The following is a 16,227-nucleotide window of genomic DNA, read 5'->3' as shown; positions in this document are numbered from 1 at the left end:
AAGAGCTTTCTGACCCAGAAAGATAGGAAGGACATTGTTACAATAGTCCATGTGACATCAGTGTTTCAACTGCGCAAAGAAAACAAAAATTACAGCTTAATTCAACTATGTCTTCTCTTCTGTTTCAAGCTTTGATGTGTGACAAATTTTTCTTTTTTGGGTGAACTGTCCCTTTAAGGGTTAAAGGTCAAGGTGTGCAAGCGGAACAGGTGTAAATATAGTCGGAGTGATGGTTTAGTGGTTCGCACACATTGAGCCTTGGTGCTCACGTAGGAAATGCAGATTCAAGTCTAGCAAAGTCCAAATTCCTGTAAGATGGGAGGGCAGAGATTTGTTTTCTTGCTTTCAGAAGGCAGTAATCCTTACTTGCCACTTTCTTTCTTTGCAGTTTGGTGTCCAGTCGCTTTTCTCCTCATATCGTACCTCATCATCCTCACGGCCTTCATCAGACAGGCATCCCTCACCCAGCCATCGTCTCTCCGGCTATTAAACAAGAGCCCAATGGAGAACTCAGTCCAGCAGCTAACACGTAAGCACACGCATACAACACACTTCCCTCCTGTTTATATTGTCTTACAGCTTTTTGGAAACTGACAGGTATCCTGTTTTATTACTAGCGGCTATTAGCATTAGCTTCACACTTTCACCTCCACTTAGTGATATTTTGGAGAAAATACGATTATCACTGTTTTGTCTACAAGCTCACCACCATTACAGACCCACTCATCCATATCAGTTTTTCTCACCGTCATTTCACACACACACACACACACACACCTGGTACAAAGGCTGACCCACCTGTCATGTGTGTTTGCAGAAAGTCTCCAGTCTCAACTAAGAAGGAGGAGGACAGGAAACCTCACATAAAGAAGCCCCTAAACGCCTTCATGCTCTATATGAAAGAGATGAGGGCCAAAGTGGTGGCCGAGTGCACGCTGAAAGAAAGCGCCGCCATCAACCAGATCCTTGGCCGCAGGGTGAGTAAACTGTGTAGTCCTCGTAAGAACACCCATCTTGAGCGAACCGGTCACAAGTGATCAGAAACAAATGCTGGGGGTAAATTTGATCCAAAATTAGGATGCAGTTGAAAACATACATTTGTTGTGTAAATGTTAATGTCTTACAACATCAACATATCGCCTACTCGCCTTTAAATCAACCGTTGTGCTATTGGTTCCTGAAATGATTCATTGTTTCCTAATATATACATAACACACACACACAAAAAAAAAAAAAAAAATATATATATATATATATATATATACAGTATTGTTCAAAATAATAGCAGTACAATGTGACTAACCAGAATAATCAAGGTTTTTCGTATATTTTTTTATTGCTACGTGGCAAACAAGTTACCAGTAGATTCTCAGAAAACAAATGAGACCCAGCATTCATGATATGCACGCTCTTAAGGCTGTGCAATTGGGCAATTAGTTGAATTAGTTGAAAGGGGTGTGTTCAAAAAAATAGCAGTGTGGCATTCAATCACTGAGGTCATCAATTTTGTGAAGAAACAGGTGTGAATCAGGTGGCCCCTATTTAAGGATGAAGCCAACACTTGTTGAACATGCATTTGAAAGCTGAGGAAATGGGTCGTTCAAGACATTGTTCAGAAGAACAGCGTACTTTGATTAAAAAGTTGATTAGAGAGGGGAAAACCTATAAAGAGGTGCAAAAAATGATAGGCTGTTCAGCTAAAATGATCTCCAATGCCTTAAAATGGAGAGCAAAACCAGAGAGACGTGGAAGAAAACGGAAGACAACCATCAAAATGGATAGAAGAATAACCAGAATGGCAAAGGCTCAGCCAATGATCACCTCCAGGATGATCAAAGACAGTCTGGAGTTACCTGTAAGTACTGTGACAGTTAGAAGACGTCTGTGTGAAGCTAATCTATTTTCAAGAATCCCCCGCAAAGTCCCTCTGTTAAAAAAAAGGCATGTGCAGAAGAGGTTACAATTTGCCAAAGAACACATCAACTGGCCTAAAGAGAAATGGAGGAACATTTTGTGGACTGATGAGAGTAAAATTGTTCTTTTTGGGTCCAAGGGCCACAGGCAGTTTGTGAGACGACCCCCAAACTCTGAATTCAAGCCACAGTACACAGTGAAGACAGTGAAGCATGGAGGTGCAAGCATCATGATATGGGCATGTTTCTCCTACTATGGTGTTGGGCCTATTTATCGCATACCAGGGATCATGGATCAGTTTGCATATGTTAAAATACTTGAAGAGGTCATGTTGCCCTATGCTGAAGAGGACATGCCCTTGAAATGGTTGTTTCAACAAGACAATGACCCAAAACACACTAGTAAACGGGCAAAGTCTTGGTTCCAAACCAACAAAATTAATGTTATGGAGTGGCCAGCCCAATCTCCAGACCTTAATCCAATTGAGAACTTGTGGGGTGACATCAAAAATGCTGTTTCTGAAGCAAAACCAAGAAATGTGAATGAATTGTGGAATGTTGTTAAAGAATCATGGAGTGGAATAACAGCTGAGAGGTGCCACAAGTTGGTTGACTCCATGCCACACAGATGTCAAGCAGTTTTAAAAAACTGTGGTCGTACAACTAAATATTCGTTTAGTGATTCACAGGATTGCTAAATCCCAGAAAAAAAAAATGTTTGTACAAAATAGTTTTGAGTTTGTACAGTCAAAGGTAGACACTGCTATTTTTTTGAACACACCCCTTTCAACTAATTGCCCAATTGCACAGCCTTAAGAGCGTGCATATCATGAATGCTGGGTCTTGTTTGTTTTCTGACAATCTACTGAACCTACTGGTAACTTGTTTGCCACGTAGCAATAAAATATACTAAAAACCTTGATTATTCTGGTTAGTCACATTGTACTGCTATTATTTTGAACAAAACTGTGTGTATATATATATATATATATATATATATATATATATATATATATATATATATATGTATATATGTGTGTGTGTCACAGTTTCCACAAAATTATGAAGCAGCACTACTGTTTTTAACATTGATAATAATCAGAAATGTTTCTTGATCAGCAAATTAGCATATTTTAATGATTTCTGAAGGATCATGTGACACTGAAGACTGGAGTAACGATGCTGAAAATTCAGCTTTGATCACAGAAATAAATTTAATTTTAATATATATTCAAAATCGTAATAATATTTCACAATATTATTGTTATTACTGTATTTTTGGTTAAATAAATGCAGCCTTGGTGAGTATAAGAGACTTTCAAAAACATGAAAATATCTTTAAAATATTAGTGTGTAACTATTTTTGCATGTTTGTTGCGTGTACATACAGTGCATGGGAGTGTGGTCACACTGGTACGTGTGTTGTGTAAATGGCATGTAAAGTGTGTGTATGTACAGTATCTGTACAGTCTGTGTGTGTGTTTGGCCTTTGGCTGACTGTGGTGTGTGTGTTTGCAGTGGCATTCTCTATCTCGAGAGGAACAGGCCAAATACTACGAGCTGGCCAGGAAAGAGAGGCAGCTGCACTCTCAACTCTACCCTGGCTGGTCCGCGCGAGATAACTATGTGAGTCAGACATTTCAGCACATGTGCGCACACAGCCTTACGCTCACATTTGTATGCTGTCAAACAGCACAGTTTCTATCAATACGGTACAGTTGGGTTTCATATGCTGTTTTTATAAAGCGTTAGAGAAACTAATTATATGTTTTTTTTTTTTTATAATGTGTTATGCATCAAAAAAACTACAATTTTTTTTTGTCCCTAACTACATAGCCTCTACTAAAAGATAGCACACTTAGTTTATTCATAACCAGTGTTGTTTTTTATCTTTTAATATACTATTACAGTTTTATTATGTTTTATTTTTTGAAGGAATATTGTTGTTTTAATAATCGATTTGATTTGTAATCATGTTGTCAATGTAATTATTATTTTTAGTTTTAGTTAATTTGAATGGTTATTTAATGTTTTTTACTAGAATGAAAACACACAGTGACTGGCATTTAGCAGAGACACAAACCTAATAGAAACTGAACAAACTAATATTCATTTTAACCACCCGAGGTTGAAAGCTCTTCACTACCTCGATTCACTGATCATTTGTTAAAGAATATTAGTCCTAATTTTAAAACTGATTCATGGAAAGTACCAAATGTTCTTTATATTATAAACGGCACTAATTTGATGCTTTTGTTTGTCCATTCTGTATTATTTTACTTCCTTCTGTATTTATCGCACTAACTCTATTTCCATCTCTCTCGCCCTCTGTTTCTCTCACTGTATTTTTTTCCTCTTCAGGGCAAGCGGAAGAAGAGGAAGAGAGATAATAAGACAGACTCAACACCAGAGGGTGAGGACACACACACACACACACTCGCGCAGCCTTTTCTCTCTCGCCTTGTCCATTTCTAACCGCGCTCTCTCCTCCTTGCTAACATGCAGCTTATGAGGTCCAGTGCTAGCACAGGCAGGTACAGTATGTCTGCAGGCTTAGGGGCTGTTCACACAGGATAAGGTCTTTTTCCCTCTATTGTTTAATCATTGGTATACATACACATGCAACAAATGGACGTCTTTGGCAGTTGCACACCGTCTTGCTGTATTTTCATCATCTTGCGCCATCAGCAATGAGAGGCCATGTCAGTTCAGTGAATCAGTGTCTGTTTAAACCAGTGGACCAATCTGATGAATGTTGAAGTGAGATGTAAGCATGCTAAGTGTTTATTTTGACTGGTCCATGTTAGTGTGCTCTTAGACAGACAGTCAGAACTGTAGAAGTCAGCCCACTCTTCATTGTGATCTCATCTGCGACTACGTCCACCATTTGAGTACAGTGACTTCAGTAAATTAACACAACGCCATTTCCATTTTGTGTTGAGTATTGTATGGGTATGTCCCATTTAAGCTGCAGAGAAGAACGTGTCTAGGTCATATTTCACCTCAAAATCAAATATTTTGCATAAGGAAGCAACATGGAAATTAAGTACATTTTCCATCAGATCCTTATTAATGTAATGCAATGTAATGTTTTTTTGGCCAACAAACTTCCTAACCACTAGGAGGTGCTGTGCTGAAACTGTGCAGATACCCTCAGGTCATAATTTTTATAACACACACCAAGTTTGGTTTAAATACGCTAAAGCATTGCAGAGATATAGCCTTACATCCATTGTGGCGTGTTCTTCATCAATTTCGTTTGCGTGTTATTCGAGAACGCTTTTACTAATCAACTTATTTGTCGGCCGTGTTCTGAAGTTGATCTGATTAGATAAGATTTGGTCTAAGAGTTATAAAAGTGGAAAGTTTTTATTATTAAAAATGTCTGGAAATGTTTTTTAAATTTCAACGTAAAAATCAGTTCAATATGTCGATTTAAAGCAACACTGTAACTTTTTCTGTGTTCGTAATCTGCAAAACGTATATAATGAGTGAGTATATCATAAATTCATCTATCAAACTGCCTTTTTGTCTTATCCCAAATCACAACGGTACTAGTGTAGCCTGTTCGGGTCGTCACCGCTGCGGAGTAACATATACCTGTGTGAATCACCATAGACATAAACTTAGAGAAGTAGCTCCGGTTAGAATGTTCTTCCACGGGATGCATGCAGTTCTGTTTATAAACCATTAGAGCGCCAAAATGTACATAGTGTTTCTTAAAAATAATCAATTAAAAATGGCTATTACATTGAGAATCTAATGTGAATTAATCAGAATTATGGAAATTGCCTTTTTCTTATCACAACTTGTGAAATTTCTTAGGATATTGCAAAAAAAAAGTATGAAAACACATTCGGTGGCATCTTTAAAAAAAACTAACTAATTCAACATTTAATAAATAATTATAAATGCAAAAAAAAAAGCTGTTTTTTTAAATTCAGCTAAGAGGTCACACCTTGGCATATCAATCTTCTCTTCAGATTCAAGTTCAACATACTTGAACTTTGGCATGTAGCAAATTGCGCAACGTCTTTGCGTGAACTTGCATTTCCAGTCTTTAGCATTAAGGTGTATGAATAGAAGTCAATGGAGTGAAAAGTGTAGTGAGGTCGCCCCTTAAAATGTTCAGATGCATTGCACCAATGAGAATTTGGTGGGAAAATGTGTCCTGAAAATATCTCTGGATCAAAAAAAAAAGATAAAAAAACTGCAGCTGAGTGTATCATGACCTCCCTGTTTCTTAGTAGATTTGGTCTGATCTCTGATGTTGTTTAACAGATATATTAACTCCAAACTGATTTCCGTTCTCTTTCAGATTTCTCGGCACGGAATAAGAAGCCGTGTGTGCAGTACCTCCCTCAGGAGAAGATGATTGACAGCCCGGCCTCGTCTCACGGCAGCATGCTGGACTCTCCAGCCACGCCCTCAGTGGCCCTGGCCTCGCCCGCTGCTCCCGCCCCCACTCACTCGGAGCAGGCCCAGCCGCTGTCACTCACCACCAAACCCGACCGCCACCATCACTTCCCTCTGCTCTGCAAACCCTCCTCCTCCTCATCATCATCATCATCATCCTCCTCCTCCTCCCAGCCAACCAGCGCCTCAGGCAGACAGTCAACTCCGCCTCTTCTGTCTCGGCCACTCCCCTTGGCTTCCCTGCATGCCTCTCTTTTGTCTCCACCCTCCCCGTTCCACCAGGCCGCTCTTCACTCCCATCATGCTTTGTTCCAGTCCCAGCCACTCTCTTTGGTAACCAAATCAGCTGACTGACTCTTCAAAAGCAATTCTCTCATAATGTCTTTTAAATAATGCTGTATATTGCTTTTTACCTTTTGGAGAAATAGATGTCAGGTTAACTTTTTTGATAAGTGAAAAGGAAATAAATATAATTGGTCAATATTTGATCATCTGCTTTTCTGTGTCTGTATAAAACAATGTATTTTTTGTAATGTCTACTTTGGAACTGGTTTCTTATCTGATGCATTTATTCAGTAAACTTGTATAAAGAATACATGTATTAAAAACTACTTTTGAAAGACAAGAAGGAACAAAAAAAAAAAAACTTTAAGCTTGCCTGTAATTAATGGTAGTTTTGGAGTTTAATTCATAGTACTGGCAATTTATTAGACCTCTTTGCAATGACCCCTCTACCCCAGTTTTGAAGTGTGTGAACTTGATAAATAAAACTTGTAAATTGTTTCTAAAAATGGATTTAATTGTATTCTTGGGGTCAAGTTTATTAATTCATTGGATGTCTTTTCCTTTTCTTCTGCTCGCCATATGTTTGATTTAAAAAAAAATACAGTAAAAACCATAATATTGTGAAATATTATTATAATTTAAAATACCTGTTTTCTATTGAAATATATTTTAAAATGTAATTTATTTCTGTGATCAAAGCTGAATTTTCAGCATCATTACTCCATCCAGTCTACAGTGTCACATGATCCTTCAGGATTTGATGCTCAGGAAACAATTCTTATAATCAATCAGTCTTGAAACTGATGTGTTGCCTAATATTTTTGTGAAAACTGCAATATATCTTTTTACGTCTTTTTCAGGATTCTTTGATTAATAGAAAATTAAAAACTGCAGCTTTTATCTTGTGTAAGGTTCTAAATCTCTTGACACATAATTGTATTAGCTCAACTATTTTATTTTCATGTCTTCTCACCCTATTAATTTCTTTTGTAATGGGGGGCATCAGACAGTAACAACTGCATGCAAAATGTGGGAGACTGCTGAATATTATGTTTTGCTAATTAAACTGATAGTTTAAAACGCAACTAGCTGAATATCAGTTCATGGTCAATTATTAGACTACAACATATGTTTAAATATGGATCCAGTCAAAAGGAGATCATGCATTTCCAAATAAACAGGCCAGTGACTATTTAGATATGTTTCGACTTTTTAGTTTATAAGATTAATAAAAGTGGATCTAATAATTCAGACAAAAAATAATAATTATTAGTTCTAATAGTGTCGTCTACCGTATTCGTGGGAAACGCTACGATGTTAGGCTACCTCAAAATGCAGGGATTTTGTAATGCTCCTCTAAAAACAACATCTACGGCACACAATGATCGCATAATCATCTTGAGAACCTCTGCTGATATAAGAGGAATTAGAGTTAAATCTTTAATAGGTGGAATTTAGGCAAACCGCACTGGAAAATAAACAGATGAGCCAGAGCGACAAAAAATTCTGCCAAAAATAAACACGGGTTTAAAAAAAATAAAAAAGAAATAGACATCTGTTCCTTCCTGGAATGCAAAGTCCCAAAACAACGACAAAAGCAGGTCAAACTCTGGCTTCTCTCTTTCTCTCTCTCCTCCGCTGCTGCGCGGTAATTAAGTGCGCGGGAACAGGACGGAGCTCCAGGGAGCTCATTAGGCTTTTCAATTAGTGAAAAATACACAAGGTAGAGTCCTCTGCTTTTTAGGGACTCTGGAAACGGGCAGAGATGCCAAGAACAGTCCCTTTCACTTTCCCCTCAGCTGAAACAGGGCGGAGGTGACACCCCGGTGCTCCTGAGGGGTATCCTCATCACACTTCAGTCTTAAAGTCCAAGGAATCCCGCTCAGAAAATCAGCATCTCAACAAACGCGAGGCCTCAGAGTAAGTCGGGGTGAAATTAGCCCCGCTGATGCTCAATTACGCTGAAATTGAAGCTAAATTGAGGTTGCTTATAAGGCACATTACACCAATCGTGTAAATTATATATTTTCAGTTCAAAATAGAGAAATGAGATTAACATTCATTTGCGTTTCAGTCATCTTTCAACGCTTTTCTCGTAAAACGGTTGTCCAAATAACCTCAACTGTAACGTCACTCCGGAATTCTAGCTATATTTCCATACTGAACTATTTTACAATCACATTGTAGTGGTTATAAACACAGTTCAGTGGCTTCGTAGCCTACTAGTAGTCCTCCTATTCAAACTGTACCATCCTTGTTCAGTTTTATCACTAGTAAAAATATTCCAAGCAGGGAGAAATCAACCCAAAGCAGCACAAAACTGGGGACTTGGCAACCTGGTAAACAGTCTGTTTACTTTGATTTGATTGATCATCTTAAACATGATCTCATCTTCAATTTTGAGATTGCATCTTGCAATTCCTTTTTTAAATTTTTTGCCACAAAATTAACAGTTGAATTGTACTGTGAGTTGCTGCAATACAAGTTAACATCTCGCAATTTTAACGTTTCCCTCTGAATTCTGACTTTATATCTCACAAATCAGACTCTTTTTTTTTTTTTTTTTTTCTAAGTTAAGATCTTCCAATTCTTTTCTTGCCCCCACCCCCTTACCTCATATTTTGGTCATTTTATTCTTAGAATTCTGAGAGAGAGGGAAAAAAAAACAGAACTATCAGACGTAAACTCAGAATTCTAAGTTTACTTCTCACAATTCTATTTTTTCTTACAGAGTTGTAATTGAGATACATACACATGTAATGTGACTTTTTTTTCCTCAAAGAGTTTATAGCTTAGACTATATATATTTTTCCACCACAGAATAAAATACAAGAAAGATAATTGCGAATTTCTTCTTTTTTTTATCTAACAATTGTGGTTTAGTTTCTCATAATTGTGCGATAAAAGGCCGAGTTTTCCAGACTTGCAGCACCAAACTAGACTTAATATTGTTTAGTTATCATTTTGATTATAGAAACCTTGGGGGGAAAAGGAGACCTCAATGGCAGGTACAGCCATGCTCCCATGAACATATCTGTGTGTGTTCACTGGATGAATAATATTGAGCTGCAATAATGTGCCACAACAAGAATCAGACTCACTCCTTCCAGAGCTGCCTCACACTGCCAGCAACAGCCAATCACGTCAAGTGTGAGGAAACAACACACATCATTATCACTAATTGCTTAATGATGTCTTACAGTGTGTGCTGGTTCCCATATGATTCAACTATGAGCGGTTTTAACAGCGTACGGTTGCACTGCCCCCTCTGTCAGATGTATCGGTGTGACACGCTGTGTGCGCGCGCGCGTGTGTGTGTGTGTGTGCGTGCTCGAGCATGCAGATAGACAGGTTGACACACGTTGAGTGCTCATTTCCCTCTCTGCCCTCAGGTGAGGTACAGACCTGTCAGTCACACGCACACACATGCACACAAAAGCTTATATTTTATTTTGCTTGGCAGTCATTAGAGGAGCGAGAAATATGGCTTGCATCATCCCAGGCCCTGCGATGCTCTCTGGAGCCCCGTGTCTCTGTGTGTACCCTTAGCTCTAGACCCATCAACCAAATTAAAGGTAATGAGTTGTCAGACAACAGAGAAAGCCTGGCTCCTTAAGGCTATAGGACTCTGATGCGCTGGCCTATTCTCCATACGCCCACCGACACACACACACACACACACACACATGCAAGCACTACACGACCCACAGCGAGCCGGGCTGAGTGACTTTAATATGACTGGCCTGTTAGAGAGATTGGCTGGAGAAAGATATCTGTGATTATTCTCTCAGCTTGTTTTCTCCAAGTCAATTCTTGGAAAAGTGCTTGTTAACTCTTCCAGTTGCAGGCACAGCACAATTTTGTGTTTACCTGATGAGTTCAGACATTCTTTAATTGTGTTGCACTTCGTTGCATTAGCATTTTATTCTACAATACCTTTACTCTATCTTGAATAGGGCCTACAGCTTGCTAGTATTTTAAGCAGCAACGGTATTTGTGGTTTTTATACTTGAACTGCACATTTTATATTTTATTGCACTGATAATTGGTATATATTTATATAATAAATAAATTATACTTATATTATGCAATTATAAATAAATAAATCTGTTTAATTCTGAAGTTAAATAATTGATTCTAAAGTGTTGAAAAATTAAAGCTCCAATAAAAATATAATATAATATATAATATAAAATATATATATATAATATATTAAAAAGATTCTAATTTAAATAGACGTATTCTAATATATTTGTTTAAATCTTAAATTCGATTTAATTTAAATAATAGATAACTATAATTAAATATATAGATTTGATTATTAAATAAAAACAATATTCTAGTTTAGAAATGTAAAAACAAATATTGAAATAAAATATACAATTTAAGTAGATTTATACAATTTTATATATATGCAGGTAATCAGAGCCTTACTGATATTTAATATTAGAAAATATAATGTTTAGTTAATATGGAGTAGCATTCAAACATTTTGGGTTGGTAATATAAATATAATTTTATTAATTTCTATGATGCAAAACTTCATTTCCATTGCTCCAGTCTTCAGTGTCACACGATCCTTCAGAAATCATTCTAATATGCTGATCTGCTGCTCAAGAAAGACTTATTGTTTGCACTTTATTTTACAGTCCTGTTCCTCATGTACATACTATGTGCTTATTATAGTAATTACAATAACTATTTAATAACTAGGTAACCCAATGTAGTTACCTTGAATTACCAGAACATTCTTAGATAAATACATGGTAAGTACACTATAAGTAGATGTAAGTACACGTACTGTAAAATAAAGTGCAAAAGATTTATTATTATCATCATTGTTGAAAACAGGTGGGCTGCTTCCTATTTCTGTGGAAACGATTATAATTTTTTTTTCAAGATTATTAGATGAATAGAAAGGTCAAAAGTACTTACCACAAAGTTTTACATGATAGTGTACAATTTCTATTGCCTAATGTTTGATGCTATGATTGTTGTTGTTGTTGCTGTTGTTAACATTTAACCCCTCACACACCCTTGTTCTTACTTTGAACTCTCTTTAATAATCAGATGCGGCCGGCGGGAGACAGCAGGAGACCTTCCCCTTTAAACGTGTGTATTGAACAAAGGACCCTCTCTCATAAGAGACATCTGTCTGCTCCTCACAAGGTCAGAATTAATACATGTTAATTCAGCTCATTAGAGCGCACTGGCCCCTGGCCAAGCGTCTGCCGGTGGGCCCGGCTTTGATCTTGAATTCGTGCCAGGTTCGGCTTTTGATGTGTCTGAATCACTTGACATTGTGTTTACATTCCTCAACTCCGACAATCAATATTAAGACGAAAGAATACATAAATCAGCTTGAGGAGCTCTCGAGTGCAAGGCCAAGTGAATAGACCGGCGGCCTGATTGTCAGCCTCTGAACGTCATCATTTTCAGTACGCTGATTAACAGAACGGTCGATTCATATGTGGTTTTTGCTGATGTATGAATCAGAGATGGGATTTGCGATTGATGAAAACGGTTGGAACTGAATACCGAACATGAATAAGACTTCATGTTCTGCGAGGGAGTTTATCAATAAACCTGAACTCACTGAATGCTTTGATGGTTCATTGAAACGGTGCACAGGGAGAGCAATGTCAAGTCTTTAGACGGATTGGAGCTCATTCAGTGATCACGTGTATGCTGCACACTTGTTGCTGATTTTCCTTTACCACTCATTTAATAAATACATAAATATAATAACAAATTACTTTGCATATATACCTTTAAGCTGAAGCTTTAAGCTCATGAGAAACATAAATCCAGTCGTGTGTGTTCAAACATTTGACTGGTAGTGTGTATAAACTCTGTGTGTGATAAGAATCCACAGCAAATATCAATATAACAGGGTTTCAGATTTTCACACAAGGTCTGTCTAATGTTGATGTGTTAACAAACACACAAAAATCAATCAGTCAATATAATACAATATTTTATAACACTGCTTTAGAACAATACATTACAGTGAAAAGAATTTACATTATGGGATAATGTTATATTCTTTTGTTAATATTTAGAATTTGTTTTAGGTTTTAAGAAATTTTGTAATTTTGTATTTTATAATATTTTTCTTAATATTTTTTTCAGTTTTAATTATTTTAGTACATCAAGTTAAACTAAATAAGAAATAGCTGAAATGGAATAAGTTTAAGGTTTAAATCTGAATTTAGTAAAAAAAAAAAAAAAAAATTCGCAACATTTATTTTTTTATGGTTTTGGTATTAGCTTATTAGTTAATAATAACCCTTCTCTGGACTGAACTGAAAATGTTTCTCTTTGGGTTATTGCACAAAATATTATATTTTAATACAACCTAGTGACCACATAAATATGCATTATGATATATTCTTACAAATAATGTAAAAATAAAGCTGAAAAATAACTGACAGCTCATTACACAGGACGATACATGATTTATTTTACAAACATTTCCGTTAACTTTAAAACACAACGCAATGTGGTAAAAGTCAAAATACCTGTAAAAACTATTGTTCAAATTAATGCCGAACATTGTACCGTATTTTTTTACAGATTTTTTAAAAATATAAATTTAATTTGTAATAATAATAATAATTAATTTAGTCTCTTTATTATCAAATATAATACACAATACAAATGGATTTTTAGAAATGAAAATATTGAGCTGCCTTTATCATGTTGAAAGGGGGTTTCTCATAAGTGGAAAGGCATATTTGGAGCTCCTTGACCTTAAAATATTTTCCATAAGTTGTTCCACCTGTAGGAAACGCCAAAGTCTTGTTCCATGTTCGGTGATGGACACTTACAGTACGTGCGGTCCTGTTAACATATTCATTGATTGTTTGATCAACACTCTCATTACTTCTGGCAGCGTCTCTGCTGGCTCCTTGTGAAGACAGGTTTCACCTGGCCGCGTGCCCAAAACCTCCTCTTAATGTTTTATTGACCACCATTTGACCTTAAAGAAGGAAAGGCAGATGAGGAATTAGAGCGATGGTTTTCAGTACTAAATGTCAGGCCTATAATTAGACCTGGTGGAGTATCTGAGGCTGCAGGGGTTTTGTCTCCAGCTGAGGAGTAAAACAATGATTAACATTAACACGATTTGCATGTTGTGCAAGATCTTTGGCCGCCGTAACAAATTATTCATGGCAGTCGTTAAGGTCATACATGATAATAAAGATTAGGCCAATCGTTTCGCTGTAGAACATATTTACATTGGAAAGATAATCACTCACACGTGATCTGACATAAAACAAAGGCCTTTTTATTTCATGGGAGCCAGTTTTGCCAAAAAAAGAAGTCATTTTCTCACCCTCATGTTGTAACGAACCCGTATAACTTTCAGTGTGGAGCACAAAAGAAAATGTCAGGCAGAATGTTCATGCTGCGCTTTCCCACATAACGAAAGCAAAACATGACAAATCTGCTCAATCTTTGTGTTCCACAGAAGGCGGAGAGACATGCGGGTTTGAGACCGCATGAGGGTGAGCAACCCAGACAGAGGACTTGGAGAAACATCAAGCACTGAGTTTTGTTATTAAATTTAAAGAGGACATCTGCTGTGAAAGAGACACTAGAAGCATCATAAATCTGCTGGACCATTCTGCTTTTTCAGATTTGGTCGTCTTCAGGAGCACGCTCAAGCCATATTTGTGAGTCTCGATCTGCTCATTCTAGATTCAGAGTCTGTTCTGTTCTCCTGGAGCACGAGCTCCAGTCCGTCTCTGGAGAGTCCCGTCGATGCATGCTCTGAGTTCTGAGCTGAACTTCAATCAGTCTTAAAAACATCTCACTCTCTCTAACATTGTGTTCACATAAAATGAACTGACAGATCACATTCATAGTTCTTGATGCATTTGAAGTTTAGTACAGCCTTAATGAAAGGGGTTTATTCTTAAGAGACAGGGAAAGAGAAAAAGAGGAGAGCTGCATTGGAAAAAAAAGCTGAATTGGTGATGTAATTTAGACAGAATTACACAAATGATCCAGTGAACGAAAGACTTTTGACAAACTCGTGGACTTACACTGCCCTCTACAGCTCAGAGTCTACTTCCACCTCGTTTCACAACAATATTTATTAATATGATATATACATTATTATTATTTATACATAATTATTAAATAGTTATTTTGATAGAATTAAAAATTTCGTTATTTTAAATATTTATTTAAATTTGACATATATTTTACAATTTTATTAAATGTAATTTTATATTATAATTATTTGGACTGACATTTTGTTCATCTAGCATACATTTATAAATGGTTAGAGAGTTGGACTTGTAACCTGAAGGGCGCAGGTTCGAGTCTCCGTGCTTTAAACATGTAATCCCTACTATATAGAATATTTATTTTCTCTATTTCTATTAAATAGTTAATGTGGCATGTTCAGTAATAAGGCTATCAAAAATGTCCATCACTATTATTTTCTGAATACTTTATAAGTCTCATGCTCGAAAACAATTATATATAATAGCGATTTTAGTTTTGGGGGGGGGGGGAGTCAAAAATTGTTAATTTAAATGTTAATTTGATGACTCTATAGACCAGTGGTTCCTGACCTTTTTCAACTCGCGGCCCACAGAACCACACACACCATTATATCTTGCTCCCGCCCATATTTGCAGCGGCGTCCGAAATAATTTCGCATGTTCAAAGGCTAATGTGACCGCCCCTTAAGCCAGAGCACGCGCAAACGTCACACGAAAACAGAAAGCACGTGCACCCTCAGATCAGTTGGACGTGGTTGTGCACAAAAGGTAAAAAACAATATAAATACGTTTTCTTACACAAACCGATTGCAATCAATGTGTTATTACGATGGGGAATTGATTAATTTGGACTCCTCTGTGCATGCTCTTTGAGGTGGTGACCATAGACCTCCATTATATGAGTCACAGACAAGAAAGGAAGGAACAAACACTAGGAAACCGCTCGGAAATGTCAGACAGAACTAAACAAGACTTTGCTCTATAGAGTCCAAACACAGTTTATATAGGGGAGTGGTAATGGGGAACACCTGGTGGTTATTAGCATAGACAGTAAAAGAAATGGACATAGTGGATTGGAACCCCATTGGAACTCAACTGAGACAATTGAAGCCCATTTTTAGCGTTTTTTAGCACTTCCGTTTCTGACGTGCAGACTCAAAACGAAGCTTGATGACGTCAGCAACCTGTCTGACAGATGTAAATGTTCTAGTAGCTGTGCGTGCAAACTGCCATCGTTAATCCTGCAGAGACGGTGAGCTTGAGCGGAGAGTTTTTTAGCGTGAGTGAGCAGGAGTAAGTATTCCGATTAATTATTTTGTATAGTATTTTAAAATGTAACGCCAGTACGCCATATTAAGTTAATTGCCTGCGAGCTTCTCCTCTTGTCTGTACGGTAATGCGGCAGAGAGTCGAGTGGTTATGACGCAATCGTTAGCCTATTTTTTACAAAACTGTTTATACGGGGCCATAATGTAACATAGAAGGTAATGGATCCCTTTATACATTGTTGTGTATCTTTAGAAATAAATAATGGACAAACGGAGTCTTTAAACACCTCAGATGTAAAGTTATTCGCTGTCAAAGTGACGCCAAAA

The 16,227-nt window shown here is 37.0% G+C and overlaps 1 protein-coding gene across 1 annotated transcript in view; it reads left to right on the top strand.

Annotated features, from left to right (window-relative positions):
* tcf7l1b (transcription factor 7 like 1b) overlaps nucleotides 1-7,120 on the top strand; it is a 66,791-nt gene extending 59,671 nt beyond the window's left edge. Inside the window, exons 8-12 of the mRNA XM_052563741.1 lie at nucleotides 389-529; nucleotides 818-977; nucleotides 3,432-3,539; nucleotides 4,275-4,326; nucleotides 6,232-7,120. Coding sequence (XP_052419701.1) covers nucleotides 389-529; nucleotides 818-977; nucleotides 3,432-3,539; nucleotides 4,275-4,326; nucleotides 6,232-6,683 — 913 coding nt within the window. The 3' untranslated portion in view covers nucleotides 6,684-7,120. The remainder of the gene's footprint in view (nucleotides 1-388; nucleotides 530-817; nucleotides 978-3,431; nucleotides 3,540-4,274; nucleotides 4,327-6,231) is intronic.
* Nucleotides 7,121-16,227: the final 9,107 nt, after the last annotated feature.

This window comes from Carassius gibelio, chromosome B8 (genome assembly GCF_023724105.1).
Source record: "Carassius gibelio isolate Cgi1373 ecotype wild population from Czech Republic chromosome B8, carGib1.2-hapl.c, whole genome shotgun sequence".
In the NCBI taxonomy this organism is placed as follows: Eukaryota; Metazoa; Chordata; class Actinopteri; order Cypriniformes; family Cyprinidae; genus Carassius; species Carassius gibelio.
The sequence above is the reverse complement of the archived record's forward strand: the minus strand, read 5'-3'. Positions and strand labels throughout refer to the sequence as shown.